The 17,495-nt window shown below is 39.0% G+C and overlaps 1 protein-coding gene across 1 annotated transcript; it reads right to left on the bottom strand.

Moving 5' to 3' along the window:
- Nucleotides 1–1,267: 1,267 nt before the first annotated feature.
- Nucleotides 1,268–17,278, bottom strand: lonp1 (lon peptidase 1, mitochondrial). The gene is made up of 21 exons (XM_030132215.1): nt 16,696–17,278; nt 15,056–15,144; nt 14,298–14,417; nt 13,991–14,141; nt 12,145–12,258; nt 11,923–11,984; nt 10,362–10,491; nt 10,190–10,273; nt 10,028–10,096; nt 9,616–9,767; nt 9,249–9,387; nt 7,789–7,967; nt 7,597–7,684; nt 5,630–5,752; nt 5,426–5,542; nt 5,156–5,296; nt 4,790–4,955; nt 4,402–4,488; nt 3,452–3,579; nt 3,147–3,311; nt 1,268–1,919 (listed from the first exon to the last, which is right to left on the bottom strand). Exons 1-21 carry the CDS (start codon nt 17,242–17,244, stop codon nt 1,770–1,772), a joined length of 3,003 nt encoding a protein of 1,000 aa, XP_029988075.1. The 5' UTR covers nt 17,245–17,278; the 3' UTR covers nt 1,268–1,769.
- Nucleotides 17,279–17,495: the final 217 nt, after the last annotated feature.

Raw genomic sequence — 17,495 nt, 5'->3', positions numbered from 1 at the left:
TGTACACAGCCTGGTCCCAAAGCAACAAAGCAAATGGGTAAGAGCCTTCTACTGCTTAAATACTGCAATAATTGATATGTTTCAGCTACAAGACATTTTTGAATCCTAACTGATGCAGAGAGTAGCTTCTCATTACTGAAACAATTATTAATGTGCTAGGGAGCATAAAGGTCGGACAATTCTAGTTATCACTGGCCTCATTGGGCTTTTGAAAGGTTGGTTCAGGAGCATGAGACATTTTCACACATGGATTGACCACCACAGAGTCCGGACCTGACCCCCATTGAAAATCTTTGGGATGTGATGAAGAAGATTTTATATAGTGGTCCAACTCACCCATCATCAATACAAGTTCTTGGGCAAAATTGAATGCAACTCTGGAGAGAAAGAAATGTTGACATTTATTGTGACCTTGTATAAGCATTGTGTGGGATGAACAATGTGCCCTATATTCAAAATTAAAAGTGGTTTTCTTGTTTTTACATGAAGTATCTGTATTTTACATGAAGACTGCAGTGCAATTTGATCATTCATATCAATAATGTTTATTTTTAAAAATTCAGTAGGACTTAAATAAATGAATACCTATAATCAGGATTCCTACAGATTTCCACAAGTTAAATTTAAGACTTTTTAAGACTACTTAAAACAGAATTTAATGTGCATTTCACAGCCATACTGGCAAAAATTCATGGCTCCTAGAATTTAGGAAAATGCATTTATTTACTCCAATGCCTTGATTCCCACCGCTCAGTTATTTCTCACCGGGAGCTGCGAAGTTAGCAATAATTTGTTCCTAATTTCAATATAAACCGTCGGGTTGGAATGGGTGGAACTGAATAGACTAATGTTACTTTCTTTGCAGTTTGGACATTTAACAGACACATTTAAACACAGTACAACCAAGAAGTTTATGGCAACATAACTTAAGACCTACCATATCAAATTTAATACCTTTTAAATACTTTTTAAGGTGTTAAATGGAGATTTGTAAATTCAAGACTTTTAAGACTTTTTAAGACCCTGTGGGAACCCTGTATAATATGGTTTTCATAAGAAGTCTTTAAAAACAGCAAAGCAGTGTTTTGAGTATTTATTCACTGTCATCTTACTGTTGAGTGGACCCAGGGAAAAGGGGCCTATTTGAACTATATGCACTATGTAAATGGAATATACTATTGAACTTGTTGAACATTAGCATGCTAACATTTAAAGATTATTAGCACAGCTTCATGGGTTGATAACAGCAGATAACTGACAAGCAGAGTTGGGTTTATTATTAAATTTATTTCATCATCATCACATCTGGCCAATAACAATATAAAATAATAATAATATATGAAATCTGTGAAAGAGTCCGTCCACTGGCCCATACAGTGAGAGCTGTGGGTAAAGAGTGCTGCTTGGCAGCGAAGTGGCCACTCCAGACTGCAGTGACGCCTCTTCCTGGGATGTGGCTGATGCACATAGCCAGTGTTCGTCATCATTTTAATCCACCTTTGTCACACTGTTGTTCATGGTTCCAGTTGAGTGTCAGGGTCCTGTCAGTTACTGAGGAGCCGCCTGCTCCTCTAGATAACTGCCATTCTCCACGAAAGGATCACTGTCAAGTCCAAACTACTTGATTACAGGAATCATTTTTGAAAATAATACCTGGATTTCAGTAACTAAAACCATAAGTAACGGTAACAATAATTACTGGTGAGTCATAACAAAGATGATTTAGAATCTGAAGTGCCACAAGTAGTCCTGGTATGTTCTGTTCATGACTAGCTCCTTTGGAACACGATGGGGTAGATTTGACTGTAGTGGTCCACGAAGTGCACCTCCAGACCCTGGGTGATGTAGTCTGGTAGGTCAGAGAAGTCCTTCCTGTTCTCAGATGGCAGGATGATGCAGGTCACACCAGCACGACGGGCCTGGAGTCAGAAGCAGAGACAGACACGTTATTGAATGAACTGACACTATAATGTAAACAGAATTTCATGCCTTAAGTGAAATCAGGCAAGATTTGATAAAGACTAAATAATGTGGTCAGTTTATATTTCTTATGAGAAATTTAGCTTAGTTATGTTGTATAATAGTCAATACTGATTTCATACAGATTGGACCAGCATGAAATTGGATTGCAGTTCCCTCTACATACATACCAGTACATATACACTCTTGAATTGTACTTGTGTCTGTGCATGAACATGATTTCTCTCTCAGTTGTTGCTTGAAATCCACCCTCTTGGTTTAGCACACAAGAGGGTGAAAATACAGCTTAACACCACTCCAGTGACTCATATTAAGTCTTAATTCTAGCATGAAAAACTATGTCTTAAAAGAAAAATCAATGATGGACTAATACGCAATAACATCTCTAAAAATATGCACTCTCATAAAAAAGAATCACTGACATTATATTACACATAGAACAGTACAAACCATAAATATATTTTTTCAGCTCTGAAAGCACATAAGTACAAAAATATTGGAACACATCACATCTGCAGCTCGTAGGACTTCCTAATCATGTTGATTTGAAATATAATGATAAACATGTCATGTCAGTTGGTATCAGTAGTTATTTTGCTAAATGTCAAATCAATATTTCTGTAAATTTAAGGGTTGATTTGTCTTCATGAGTGAGAGCTGAAAAAACAGATGATGGTTATATATGGTTTAAAATGATTATTTATGGTTAGAATGTGACAAATATTTAAAAAATCTAGAGGCAGAACATTAAAACAATTATAATAACAACAAATATTAAGTGAAATTAACTTTGTTTGCTTGTAAAACTACTTGCATGAATATATTATCATTAGTTTTCTTGGATGTTCAATACAAATCAGAACCCCATCCATTGGAAAAATAAGAAATCACTTTGTGTACACATCCTAATGATACCGTTTAGCACCACAGGTCAAACTAAAAACATTACGTTACATACTGCTTTTGGATTTTGAAAAGTTAATTCATTTTTTAATAGTTTTCACATTCATTTTTTTCCCAAGAACATCCATGACATGAACAGTAAATTGTTACGGGATGACTTTATACTTTAAATTCATGGTTACTGAAGAACATGTTGCAACAATAAAGTATCCATTTTACAGTTGATGAAACAGGCAAGACATTTATCTGTGTGTGGTACTCACAGCAATAGTTTTCTCCTTGATGCCCCCTACTGGCAGGATTTTGCCTGTCAGTGACACCTCACCAGTCATGGCTACATTCTGACGCACTGATTGGTTGGTTGCTAGGGACAACAGTGCTGTTACTATGGTGCATCCAGCACTGGGTCCATCCTTCGGTGTTGCACCCTATAAACAAATCACACAACACACTCAGAGATGCAGATGGGAATGGATAATTGCTGGTGTTTGATACTAAATCAGGCAGCATCAAAGAAGCGTATGTTAAAGTTGTCTTCAGCCTTTAAGCACACTGTCACTATTGTTACCTCAGGAACATGAAGATGGAGGTGGGAGTTCACCAGAAACTGATTTTCTGGTTCCTGGGTCATCAGGAAGGCTCTGGCAAAGGTTGATGCAATTTTAGCACTTTCCTTCATAACATCACCTAGCTGACCTGTGGAGGCAGACAAATATCCAATCAGTGTTCAACATTTGTGGTCGACAATAGTTTGTACAGATCTGTCAGAAGGGGTTTCAAACAAGGGGCAACAAATTCACCCTTAAGCTGAATGTTGAACTATACAGCCGTAATGTCAATGACCGTCACTATATGATGTGAACCAAAAAAATCCTGGTTCCAAATGACTCCTGTTGAGTCATTCAGGTCTTCTTCACTTTATTTGGATCCCTAAATAAGTGTACAGGTAAAACTTTTGTAAGGCTGTCCTCTGTGTGGCCTTTGACAGCTTGCTGAATTTGACTTTCAGAGCTTCTGTTTATTGAATAAAACATTTTTCTATTAACAGACAGCTCTAGATAGTTGTGGTGAAAACGTTTTTTTCACAAGACTGTCAAATGATTCTAACACATAAAAGAGTTCATGAAATGGTTCCTTAATTAAACTACAACCCTGCTGTGCCTGTTGCGTAACTATATATGTTGACAATTCAAGTAGCTCAAACTACTAATTGTGTTTCATCACATTATAACATACCCTAGTTAATAGTATGGTCAGTATTTTCAATACATTAGCAGTAACATTAGCTTTTTAACTTTCACCCCTTCCCCACCCTTCACTCTTCCCCAGCTCCACCCATTTGCCCAAATATGGTCAGTTCTGGCTCAAAAAGCCAAGATAGTGATTGAAAATTTGAGGCATCAAAACAGTACTCCATGAACCAGTGGTGATGTCATAGTGGGTAGGTCTGCTTCTTCTATGTAGCCTATGATTTCAAAATTCAGTGTTTAACTACAAACCGGGATAATGACCACTGACCTGTGACCTCCAGGGACCCCTCCCCTTTAGAGTCTGCTCCTCCGGGAGGACGTCGTAACGAGGTCTCAATGAACAATGTAGACCCTCCTGCACAGACAAGACACAATTTTATACCTCATGAATATTACAACTCACACTCCAGTGTGTATCCATGCATTTGTTATTAGATTGTACACTCAAATGTTTACATTGATGTTTATCAATGTGGATTTCATAGTATTGTATTACAAACGACTGATAGAAATTGTTGAATTAAAAATAAATATTTAATTTACCAAATGTTTTTAGGTGGTAGTTTTTTGGTTACGTTATGGTCATATTAATATAATATCAATATAAATATATAGTGTCCACTGAACACAAGCAGAAGCATGTATTTGCGTCTCACCCATCGCAGTCCATGCCAGTCCCATAACGACACCTGGTGGAGTCACATCATACATTCGATCCACAGTGAACAGAGGTTTCCCAACATAGTCCTGCAGGTTCTCAGTTGTAACTGTCACTGTGGTTTGATCCCCACTGACGATAGAAAATGCCACCTTCCGGAACACCTGCAACAGACAGAGGAGATGATACATACTGCAGGTTGTACTGCTCTGACAGAAAATAAAAAATAAAAAAACAGTCTGTTTCAGTTACTCTCTTGTGTAAAATCCTTTCCAATTAAAGTAGACGTTTTCTTACTTGTGAAATATTCTGTTGATTAATGACTGCACTAAAGCTCAGGCTGAGTTAGAGCAGAGTGTTTTACCTTTTCCACTTGTTTCTGCAGGTTTCTGACTCCAGACTCCCTGCAGTACTGTCTGATGAGCAGACTGAGGGCATCTGATGAGATCGCAGCCTTCTCCTCAGTCAGACCACACAGAGAGCGGAGCTGAGGGACCAAGTAACGCTGAACCCACACAAAAAAAAAAAGAGAGAAATTACTTACATAACACCAAAACTTTAAATAAAAAAATGCTCCTATGTTATGAAAAATGTAAAACAAGAGCAAAGGTCTGGCGGTAGAATTTCACATTACCTCAGCAATGGCTAGTTTCTCCTGAGCCACATATCCTGACACATTAATCATCTCCATCCTGTCTCTGAGCGGCTCTGGGATGGTGTCAATCACATTGGCTGTGCAGATAAACAGAACCTTAAGGGGGAACACAAAAGAGCGGTGTGGTGAAAAAGAGGCATTTATTTATTATTTCGACTGTGTAACTATAATCTCCACTGGTACCTTAGACAGATCTACAGGAACATCCAGGTAGTGGTCCAGGAAGTTGGCGTTCTGTTCAGGGTCCAGGAGCTCTAGCAGTGCTGAAGATGGGTCGCCCTGGTAACCACGGCCCATCTTATCCACCTGGTAATCACAGGTTAGGGATCATTTTATTGACATAAGTTAAATTTCGGCAAAAACGGTTATCAGGGTACAAATCTCCTGCTTTCTCTACACATTTTGGCTCATCTGTGTTCACAATGTCAGCCTTAACAGTCTTTCACCCTACAATAGTCACAGTAGGGCCTGGCAGCGCCTTGCATGGCAGCAGCCACCCACTGATGTATGAATGTGTGAGTGAATGTGAGGAATTGTAAAGCGATTTGGGCACCATGAAGGTGTAGAAAATGCGCTATGTAAGTTCAGTCCATTTACCATTCAGATGCAAAGCACAGGTCAGACGTTTTTGTTCGTTTGTTCAGATTATTCATTCATTGTGGCCAATATCAAATTCCAGGTCAACTGGTTGAGTTCCTGACCTGATCCACATGTGCACAAAACAGAAAAATAATAATATATCTATATAAGAATCAGACCTGTATCTGGTTTAGGACCACAAAACAGAAATGAAAACCTCAGATTGTTTTTATCTTCTTGAGGTTTTTATAGTGTTTTATTGCATTTTATTTTTTATTTATTTGATTGTATTACCTCCGCCAAAGAGGTTATGTTTTTGTCAGCGTTGGTTTGTCTGTCTGTCTGTCTGTTTGTCTGTCCGTGTGCAAGATAACTCAAAAAGTTATGGACGGATTTGGATGAAAATTTCAGGAAATCTTGATACTGGCACAAGGAACAAATGATAATATTTTGGTGGTGATTGGGGGTGGGGGGCACTGATCTGCCTTGGCGGAGGTCTACGCTCTACGAGTGCTTTTCTAGAAAAGAGAGCACAGACCTCCGCCAAGGCAGATCAGCGCCCCCCCCCACCCCCACCCGACCCCCCCACCCCTGATCACCACCAACATTTAATCATTTGTTCCTTGTGCCAGTATCAACATTTCCTGAAATTTTCATTCAAATCCGTCCATAACTTTTTGAGTTCTTTTGCACACAGACAGACAGACAGACAGACAGACATTGGGGGAGGGGGGGGCACGGATCTGCCTTGGCGGAGGTCTGCGCTGTCCGAGAGCTTCTAGTTTATTTATTTTGTCCTTTTACTTATCGTCTTGACACTTGATCAAGCACTTGCCTAACAGGTTCAATGTGTGTTTTGTGGTAAGGCCAAATGCAATTCACTCTGTCTGCAAAACAAATCTACCCACGGGTATAAATAAAGTAACCTTGAACCTTGAGATTCCATGCTATCATGAAAACTGACAAAGTAAAAAAAAAAAAAAAGCCAGATTTTTTGCCTGCAGCCTGAACATAACACTAACACTATCACCATGACTTAAATTTGCTGATAATTCTGAGCAACATTAATTAGTTAACATTCATTTGGCTTTAAATTACTTATTTTTTTAAACATTCAAAAGTGGTCCAAATCTAATTTTTTTTGTTGTGAATTGAAGTACTTCCTTGTGGTCCTCAATCAGATACAGGTCTGATTATTTACAATGAGACTTGAGTTTGATTTGTTTACAACATAGCAGACAGTGGTTACATTTCCCAAATTAGAGAAAACTTTAAAGAAACTTCAGCCAGTGGTCCAATGTCATTTTCTGAAGGGGGCAAGGTTTGTATTTGATTTCAAAACCAAGGCTTCAGAGATTGGGAAAGGGCTGGAGAGGCAAAAAACCCCAGTATGAACCCCCCCAGTCTATGATGGTTTAGGTTAGGTGTTACATCCTCTACAGGGGTCGGATGGAATTTTGTATAACTAAACTCTTTAAATTCTTATTATATTAATTTTACATAGTAACAACATATTTTCCAGCACTATTAATGTTACTTGGACTTGTTTTCCTATTAGACAGAATACTGACCTCATCTATTAACACTAGTGGATTTTCTGTCTTGGTCTTCTTTAAGCATTGGATGATTTTCCCAGGCATCGCTCCAACATACGTTCTCCTGCACACATATAGGCATACATCCATCGCTAACATTAGTAAAACACTCCCTCATGTTTCATTCTTGATTCATTAATTACTAGTTATTAGCTATATTTTTCTGACCTGTGTCCTTTAATTTCAGCTACATCAGTCATGCCTCCCACGCTGAACCTGAAGTATTGTCTGTTCAGGGCTCTGGCGATGGAGCGGGCGATGGAGGTCTTCCCTACACCTGGAGGACCATAGAAACACAGGATCTTCCCCTGGGTGGAACCACGCAGCTGGCTTACAGCTATGAACTCCTGCACACAACCACACAGACATAGATAAAGTTCTGGAACTGTGATTAAAAAAAGTGAAAAAATCTGTTTTCACCCAGTGGCAACCTCTGGAGCTGAAAGATGAAGCCAAGGAGGAAATGGTAAATTCTCTATGTCCCAAAATGTCTCCTTGAGGCTGGCTCTAAAAGCGAGTCAATCGCCAGAGAACTAAAACTAAAATACCCGACTTACTAAGAGAAATACATGCGTTTACAGGCTACAACAAAAAAGCTTTTGTTTGTAGCTGATTTCAACTGTATGGAAGTTTTTCTAAAAATCAGTCACAACAATCACAAATGAGGTGTTAAGAACTTCAGAAAAAGATATTAGCTATGGAGAGGGTGTGGACACCTCAGGTTTAGCATTTGCCTGCTACGTCAGACTTTCAGAGCCTGTGTTCATTTAGTAAAACAGCCTGCTTTCTTGACAACTCTACTGTTGAGGTTAAGGAGTTATTGAACAGTATTATGCACGTTTCCTGAGGTTCACCAGTACTTACATACAATAATACAACATACAGTGCGAATGCTCATTAGCATTAGTGTAGATATACTCAATCTCACTGAGTCTCAAATATGTTAAAGGGGTCATATTTTGCTAAACCCACTTTTATTAGTCTTTGGTACATTTATTTGTGTATTTGGACCCTAAAAGTTCAAAAAGTTTGAATTTGAACCCTCCAGGTGCTGCAAAGCTACTTTTATATTAATTTTGGCAAAAATCAAGTGGATTTCTACAACCTGTTTTAATTCTTTCTTAATTTGTTACGTCTATAACTAGTTACATCACGACATTTGCACATATAAGGTCAAGACTTCTGACGAACATTTCTCTGAGTACGTCATAATTGTTTGTCAGCAGCAGCGGTTGTAGTCCATACTGAAAATATGTCCAAACTTCGAGCCGACTACCTTAAATGTTCAGTTGTTGGTTGAACGGGAAAGAGCAGCACAGTCAACAACATGGAGGGGGTGGGGTGTGAAGTGGCTCATTTGCATTTAAAGGGTCAGAGCTCAAAACAACTTTTCCAGTGTCATTACTCCGAAATAGGGTTGAAGATGGGACTGTGGAGTTGAATTAATAAAGAATTCAGACCCAAGAATAGCATTTACAGTTTATGTAGACCACAGGAAAATGTTTTAAAATGCATAATTCCATTAAAAAAGCAAAATATCACTCATTTAACGTGTAGCTAAAAAAATCCTGTTGGCTGTCACAATGGCAACGTTCACTTTAGTTACAACGTCTACTGCATTTACGAACCAGTATGCGTTTCTTAACGTCATCCATTCCGTAATGATCTTCTTCTAGAACTTCTTTGGCTCGTTCTAATAATAAGTTCTCTTCACTGTTGGTGCCCCAGGGCATGCTGGTCAGCCAGTCCAGGTAGTTACGGGTTACACTGAAATGAATATACACAAACAGGTCACACATATGATTTTATGGAGTAAAACTGACCAGAAAGAGTAAATATTATTCTGAGTGTGAAATGTGCCTAATACAGACTGTAGCACCAAGCAAATACTTATGAATTTAATCTGGTAGGTTTCATAGCAAATGGTTCTGGAGTCTTGAGTTGAGGTAATGAAATTATTCAATACTGTGGGTATAATTATTTAATGAGACTCACTTGAACTCTGAGGAGTGGTTGTCCAGCAGCCCCAGTTTGTTGAGTTCTTCATTGATGACGTCCATAATGTGCTGAGGGACGGTCCTGTCTTTAAGCCTCTCTCGAAACTTCTCCTCAATGGCTTCTTTGTCCTCTTTCTCCAGACCCAGCTCCTGAAAGCAGCATCAACAGTTTTATGCACAGAAGGATGCATCTTACACCTATTTTGTACTTTTGAACACTTTATGATGTAGAATTTGTTTTCCTATAAAATATTTAACAATGCACATGAAAGGGGACACATTAAGTCCACTTCAATGCAAAATACTTTCTACATGTGAGAGAATACTCTACCCTCTCCGTCATCCCCTGGAATATGTGGGTGACAAACAGAATTATTTTATAAGAAGACATATATTACATACTGCTGTACCTTCTTAATGATCTTAAGTTGCTCCTGTAGCAGATACTTCCTGTGTGTCTGTTTGATTTTCTCCTCCACCTACAGGCAGAGTAAAAACAGGACAGATAATTCACAGTGATGTACAGACTAGTAGATTTTAAAGATCATACATGTCTGGGGATGACCTCTGACCTCTCGGCCCAGGCGCTGCTGCAGTTTGCTGAGTTCATACTCTTTCTTCAGCAGAGACAGAGCCTTGTAGAGCCGCTTTGGAATCTGCAGACACAGAATCAGGAATTAAATGACTGTTCACACTGAAGTCACTGTACATTAAACATCTACAGCATAAAGGTGGACAGCTCACATTGGTCTCCTCAAGGACGTCCTGTAGTTCATGGGATTCTGCTCCCGTCAGAGCTGCTCCCATGTCACTGAGGTAGATGGGATTATCAACCACTCTCTGACCAGCCTGCATCATCTGGAGGACTGACTCTCTGACAGAAACACACACACAAGTGCATTTCACAACACTGAACACTGTGGAGTGACTTCATTTTCACCTTTTCTTAAAACTGCTGGTCTGAGATTAATGAAGAGATGCCCCAGCATATGACAGACTGAAGTCAAAATGGCTAAAAGATGATGTTCTCTGATGGCAGTGGCTGATGTCTATCTGTTGTTTTATGAGCTCCCTGTACCTTACTCAGTTCTGTTTCAATATGTCTAAGTATAGTTCAATAATCTACCAATTAGCTGTTTAAGTGTCTTGTCAGTGCATCCTCACTGCTGCTCTTAGATCCTTGAGTCAGTGCCAGCTGGTCAGCCCCCGCATCCACTTCATAAACAGAGGAGGTCCAGCATTTCAAGCAGTGGCCCTGAGACGATGGAAGGCATTGCCACTGGGACTTTGCGCTTTAAACTTGATTGAGTCTTTTAAAAAGCAACTGAAGACCTTCTTGTTTAGACAGGCTTTTAGTTAGGGGTGGGTTTTATGACCATTTTCTTTTATGTTTTTATGCCTGTGTCTGTATGTAGTGGTGTGTTTTTATACCTGTGTATGTTGCGGTGTGTTTTTTTGCCTACATATTTTAAATCAGATTTTATTGTAAAGCACTTTGTGAATTCTTTCAACAGTAAGTGCTATATAAATGAACTTTACTACCCCGCCCCCCAAAGGGGAGGCAAGGGGTACTATTTTAGTTCGGTTTGTCTGTTTCTTTGTTTGTTAACACTCTAGCAGCAAAACTATTGGTTGAATTCATACCAAATTTGGTTTATAGATTGTCAGTGACCCAGAAAAGATCTGATTACATTTTGGAAACAATAGGTCTAAGTTCAAATTTTTATGAATTTTTAAAATATTTTTTCCCCCCATTTATTTATAATTGGCGAAATTTCAAATGTCTGTAACAGCAAAACTATTGGTTGAATTCCTACCAAATTGGATGTATAGATTGCCAGTGACCCAGAATAGACGTGGTTACATTTTGGGAAGGTAAGTCAAAGCTGAAGTTGTTTATGAATTTTTCAAATCTTTTTTCTTCTCCCATTTACTTATAATGGGCGACATTTCAAATGTCAATAAAAACATGAATTTTGTTTCGATTTACTTCAAACTTGGCACATACTGTATATAGAGGCAATTGATATGCTGACATCAGCACACACATAGACATGATGACATCAGGTGGATTGATGTCAAAATAACCTACAATACGTGCAAGGGGTAGGGTTTGTTGTGCCTGGTACCACTTGTTTTCATCATTATTATTTTATGTTATTGCACAGAAAATGTCATTATCATTGGATGAGTCCTTTTACCTATCACTGTCATTGAGGTATAAAACAACCAGTCACATCCACACACCAGACAGCTCAATAAAAGTGTGGGTGGACCAACACATTGTCAAAAACTCCTTGCTCACCTGTAGAGGGGGTTGAGTGCGATGATATCCCTGATGGTCTTTACTATTTCTGCTGTCAGCGCCTGCAGAGCAACACATCACAAGTAGGAAATTCTACATTACCAGAAAACCAACTGTCGGAATATCAGAAATCAATCCCCGTAGTGTAAGTGCTTTGGTGGATGTCACCACTCTCATCTGAGGAACAGAATGTAAGTGCAGTGTTCAGAGTGTGCTCTGTACCTTGACTTCCTCTGTGACCGTGAACTGTTCATGCTGAACGTTGTCCACCTCGACCATCAGGATATTAGAGGAGAGCAGAGGCTGGAGCTCAGGACTCAGGTCTGCATCTGATATCTTTAACAAAATAAAAAAAAACACCAAAAAAATATTGAGCAACAACAATAACCGAAACAACACCAAAAAAAACCCCAACAACAATGTGATATGAACACGTTGGACTGATTCCATAGACTGTATGTTAGAAGTGAAATAGCCACTGTAATGTCACCCATGGGCTTGAGGATTACTGTGTTTACTGTTTTACATTTTGAAGCAATAAGTAACTAAAAGGACTGATTAGAGCAAACATGAGAGGTGCTACCCCAGCTAAGACAATCACCAACTTACTGAAAATAGCAACCATGGTTCTAACTGGGAATTAGTACATTAAATAACAACATGAAATTTCAGATGCATGCACACGGCTATGTTTTACAGCAAAGTAATGTGAAATGTGTAGAATGTACTGTATATAAACAATAATTAAAAGGATAGCTGCTGTCACTGTGAATACTATTATGCATATCTCTAAGTCTAAGAATTTTAATAGGTAAGCGAGACTGCTCAACTAAAGACAAAAGTCCAACATGTGATTTATTCTTGTGCCACCTTTAGCTTTGATTGTAGGATGCATTCACCATGGCATTTTGTTTGCTATGATGTCCTTATACAGTGTCACAATGAATGTTACAATATTTTTACATCCATAGTTTCATCAATTTTTCACCGAGATCTTGTAGTGATAATGGTGAAAATCAGACCACTGCAACAAGTCAAGTCCAGCACAAGGAGACACAACCCTGAAACTGTGAATTCATGGTCACACAACTAAAACAGAACTTCTTCGATGGAAGTGTAGTGGGAAGTGACATATACTTGGTTAAGATACTTTTAGTGGCTTGTAAAAAAGCTATTACAAGGAACTGGGCAAAGACAACCACCAACAAAGGACCAATAGATCACAATTACTGAAGGAATATACACAATAGAAAAAATAACTCACAATCTGTGACTACAAGAAGCATAAATGGGCAAAAAAAAAGAAATAAATGGGCTGATTACAGAACTCGGAATGGTGGAAGGACTGATTAATGTGAATGTAGTGTTGCTACCCAAGCAAGGTTTGTTTGTTTGTTTTTGGTGACTATGTGTTTATAAAATAAAAAAAAAAAACTTAAGTGGGAAAAAAAAAAACCAAAAAACAGAGCTTCTTTAGTCATCTACAAAGAGCTGACTGAATATAGATAGATAGATAGATAGATAGATAGATAGATAGATAGATAGATAGATAGATAGATAGATAGATAGATAGATAGATAGATAGATAGATAGATAGATAGATAGATAGATAGATAGATAGATATTTTATTTTAAACATGTTCCACATTCACAATCCTTACACAGCACTTTCACATTTCTTTCTTTGCTCATGTTTGAAAAGCAGTAGGCTGACGTTTAAACTTCTATGTTTCTACTCTGTTCCCATTAAACATAACTCAAATGATTTTGTTGATTAAAGAACAGAACAGTACAAACCAAGCAGTATTCGTTCTTGCCATTACTGTCCTGGATTACACTGCTTTTCCTCATCCTTATATTTATTTAAACATTTAATTTTATATATTCCTTTAAACTGATTTATGTTTTTACTTTGAATTGCTCATCTGTTAAACTGTTCCATAATTTGTCCCCTGCAACTGAAACACACATCCTCATTCTGCTTTAATGTTTTTAAAAGCTTCAGAACTCTTGAGTGATATATGTGTGGAAGAGCACACAGTCTGCAAAACAAGCTCAGATCTCTCACCTTGTCCTCCATCAGTTCTGCCACAGACCCAGGCGGCTCCTTGCGGGTGCGTTTGGCTTTGCGTCTCGGTGGTTTGGGTTGTGACTCGGACTCGGACTCAGATGCTGCTGTCTCTTCAGGCTCCACCTCCAGCTGTCTCGTGATCCGGACCCTAACAAAGCAGAACATATAAATGATTTAATTTGCATTCTACTGCCTTCTCTGTGGAATCTGGACATGACAAAGGGGAGCTTAACAGGAGCACTAAAGGTGAAAGCCTGTCATCATGTGTGTAGCAATATGATCAGTGAGCAGTAGCGTTTCAAACCTGCGGTGTCCCATTACGATCATCCTCAGCTTGTCTCCCAAATCCTGCATCTCATGAATCTGAACGAAGGTTCCTGTAGAGTAAACAGCATCTAGAGACTCCACCACATCAGACTCATTACTGGAACACAAAACAGAAAAACACACTCATTACTGCCATCATACAGCTACTGACAAATACCAAAAATGTAAAGTTTCAAAAAAAAAAAAAAAACAATTACCAAGAATGTTCTTAACTCCCAAAGTTCCTTCATATTAGTTCAGGGGTTTAAATCTAATCATAAAAAACACAACTCCAGGAGCTTTTAATATCAGAATAACATTTATATTTTGTTATTCTGGACTCCTAGATGAGTTCTGCAAAATTCATACACTTCTCTTCAAGATCTGTGGCTGCAAGCAAAAAAGCTGTTACAAAAAATTATTAGTTATTAGTTATTATCACTAGAGTTACTCTGTTATCTTTTATCACTGACCTCGTCAATTGCACCTCCAAAAAGAACTAGAACAAAACTGTTTATTTCACAAATAGACAGACCTCTAATAATTATTCTTTGTTTCATAAATACATTTTGTGTTACTTCAAAAATGAAAATTGAAAATTTCCCTGAACATTACAGCATTAAAATACAAAAAGACATCAACACAGAAATACTGAATGAGCAAAGACTCAAATGAAGACATAACTCACTCCACTTTTTAAAGGTCACAAGTCTATAAAACAGTGGAAGAAGATGGGAATGACTGTAACAGACTTACCTATCATCTCTCTTTAAGAAGACCCCGGCATACGGCTGAGCCAGACGAACCTTCCTCCTCAACAGCTCCATCAGCTCTTTGTTCTTCACCTGATAGGAAAACAGACACACACACTCAGCAACTACATACACACAGAAGAGCTTCAGACTAACTGAAACATTATGAATAACTATTGTCATCTTTCATTATTTATTACACATGCCAGTTATCCTTTAGGACTTACAACAATTTGAAGTACTTTTGCTCTCTTGGTTAACCCATAAAGACTCAGTGCTACCTTTTTGGCAGCTCCCAAATGATTTTTTTTCCTCTATTTTTTTCTTTTCTTAAGTGATTTATCATTATTTATTCAAAAAATATGGTCAGTATTTTGCATTCTTAAGTAAAAATCTGGTATTTTTCCACATTTAATTTACTGATCATGATTGATGTCCGTAAAAGCTCAAATTGAAGGTAAGGGTTATTATATCAAAAACAGAGAAAATGGAGGAAAAAATGACTTTTTCAGTAAAATATATCATTAACTGAACATATAACAAGTCCGTCCATCCACTGTCACTGATGAAACTCCATGGGTTTTACTGGTGAATCAATGTTATAGAAGATGACGGTGTTTCCAGATTCACTACTGAGCCTCTAAGTGTCCAAATGGGTCATATCTGATGACCATGAAAAAATGATTGACCCCATTTTACACCAGTTATTTACATGTATTGATAGGATTAGTGAATCAACAGTTATTTAAGTTTTTATATCAGTAAATGATTTTGGTTGCCAGTGGGTGTTTGGGTCTTTATGGGTTAAAAGGAGCTATTTCTAATGTTTTAGCCTCAAACAAGAAAGAGACAAGAAATGAGACCAAAATGACTCCTGGAAAAATTACTATTTATAGTTATTATTTCCAGGATGCCATTTGTCAGAAAAACGGGGGGGTGTTATATACTTGTGGGTGCGGTCCATAATTAACGTAAACGAAAGTGAGACTTCACAAACTTTCAACGTCCAACTCCCCCAATGTAGGATATAGGTGTAAGAAAACTTAGTCACAACCTGCCTGTTATCTCAACTGGTTGAAATAATAACAAGTAGGGATGTTAAAACGGGGGGGTGGGGGTGGGGTGTTGATTTCCTCCCCAACAAATCGCACCCTCATTATTTCTATAAAAGTTAAATAAGCTTTAGTTGAAGTCAGGCTGATTTGGAGTCACCATCTAGTGGCTGTCAGTGGCATTACAGTTTATGATACTTCACATTGACTTCATTTTCCTTTTCAGTTGATGCTTATCCATTCTAACCTCTGCTCCTTCATGTGGTACAAAAGGTTGTCTCTAAAAACAACAGTGAATGTAACAGTGGAAAAAGACCCACATTCACACGGACAACACTTCCAGAGAAATACAGTGGACAGTTGACATTGGCATGTATAGAATTAAGTTTTGATGTCCAACTTCCAATATTTGATCTAGAATGGTACATTGGATAAACAAAGTGTTTCCCTGTTAAATTTACATCAAAGGTGCTAGAATTCCCTACATGTACTTGTTTATATCCAGGGCTGCTGTGTGATTGCATCATCTGACTGTGTCCTTGGACCCAGTGACAGGCTCCGGGCCGGGGATGAAACATGACATCATTCTCACCTCTATGATCTTGATGAATCGGGGGAAAACCGGGTTCCTGTTGACGGCGATCAGCGGCACATTGGGGAACACCTCCGGTACCATCATGGGGGTGAGAGCTGTCATCTGAGGTCCACTGAACGCTCCTCCTCCGTCTCCTCCGGACTCCTCTCCCCCTGAGCCCGCACTATCCGCGCCGTCCTCCCCGGAGAAACCCGCACCGCTAGTCTGGTTCCCGAACGCCCTGTCCTGGATAATGAAGGGCCGCCTGGTGGATGTGAGGAGGTCCGGGTGGCTGCGGAGGACAGACCCGACCCGCATCCACCGATGAGGTCTGGTCGTGAGCCTGAAGCCTGCTGTCATTGCTGTGATGTCGGTGCATGTCTTCTGTGGAGTCCCGGAGCCGGTGTAGAACCGCGGAGCCTGGGTCCGGTTCAGGCCTGAGGTTTCGCTCAGGAGCTGCCGACTGCCCCTGGTACGAAACTCCCCAGGACAGGTCAGTTTTACCACAAGAGAAGAATTTCTGTGAAGCTGTCGAGCAGCTCCGATCATCTTCATGTAGGCAGCCATGTTTATCTGGACTTTTCTACGGCATGCATACTGACGAACACCTTCCGTCAACGTTTGATGACGTAGGCTGTTTTCATAATGATGCGTTCACTGGACCTCGGATAATCTAGACCAGGGGTGTCAAACTCATTTTAGTTCAGGGGCCACATTCAGCCCAGTTTGATCTCCAGTGGGCCGGACCAGTAAAATGATAACAGTGAAAAACGGAAAATTTTATTACGATCAGGTTTACATCTACAAAGTTTCCTTAA

Source organism: Sphaeramia orbicularis, chromosome 4 (genome assembly GCF_902148855.1).
Source record: "Sphaeramia orbicularis chromosome 4, fSphaOr1.1, whole genome shotgun sequence".
NCBI classification, from domain to species: Eukaryota; Metazoa; Chordata; class Actinopteri; order Kurtiformes; family Apogonidae; genus Sphaeramia; species Sphaeramia orbicularis.
This window is presented reverse-complemented; position numbering and strand designations above follow the sequence as displayed.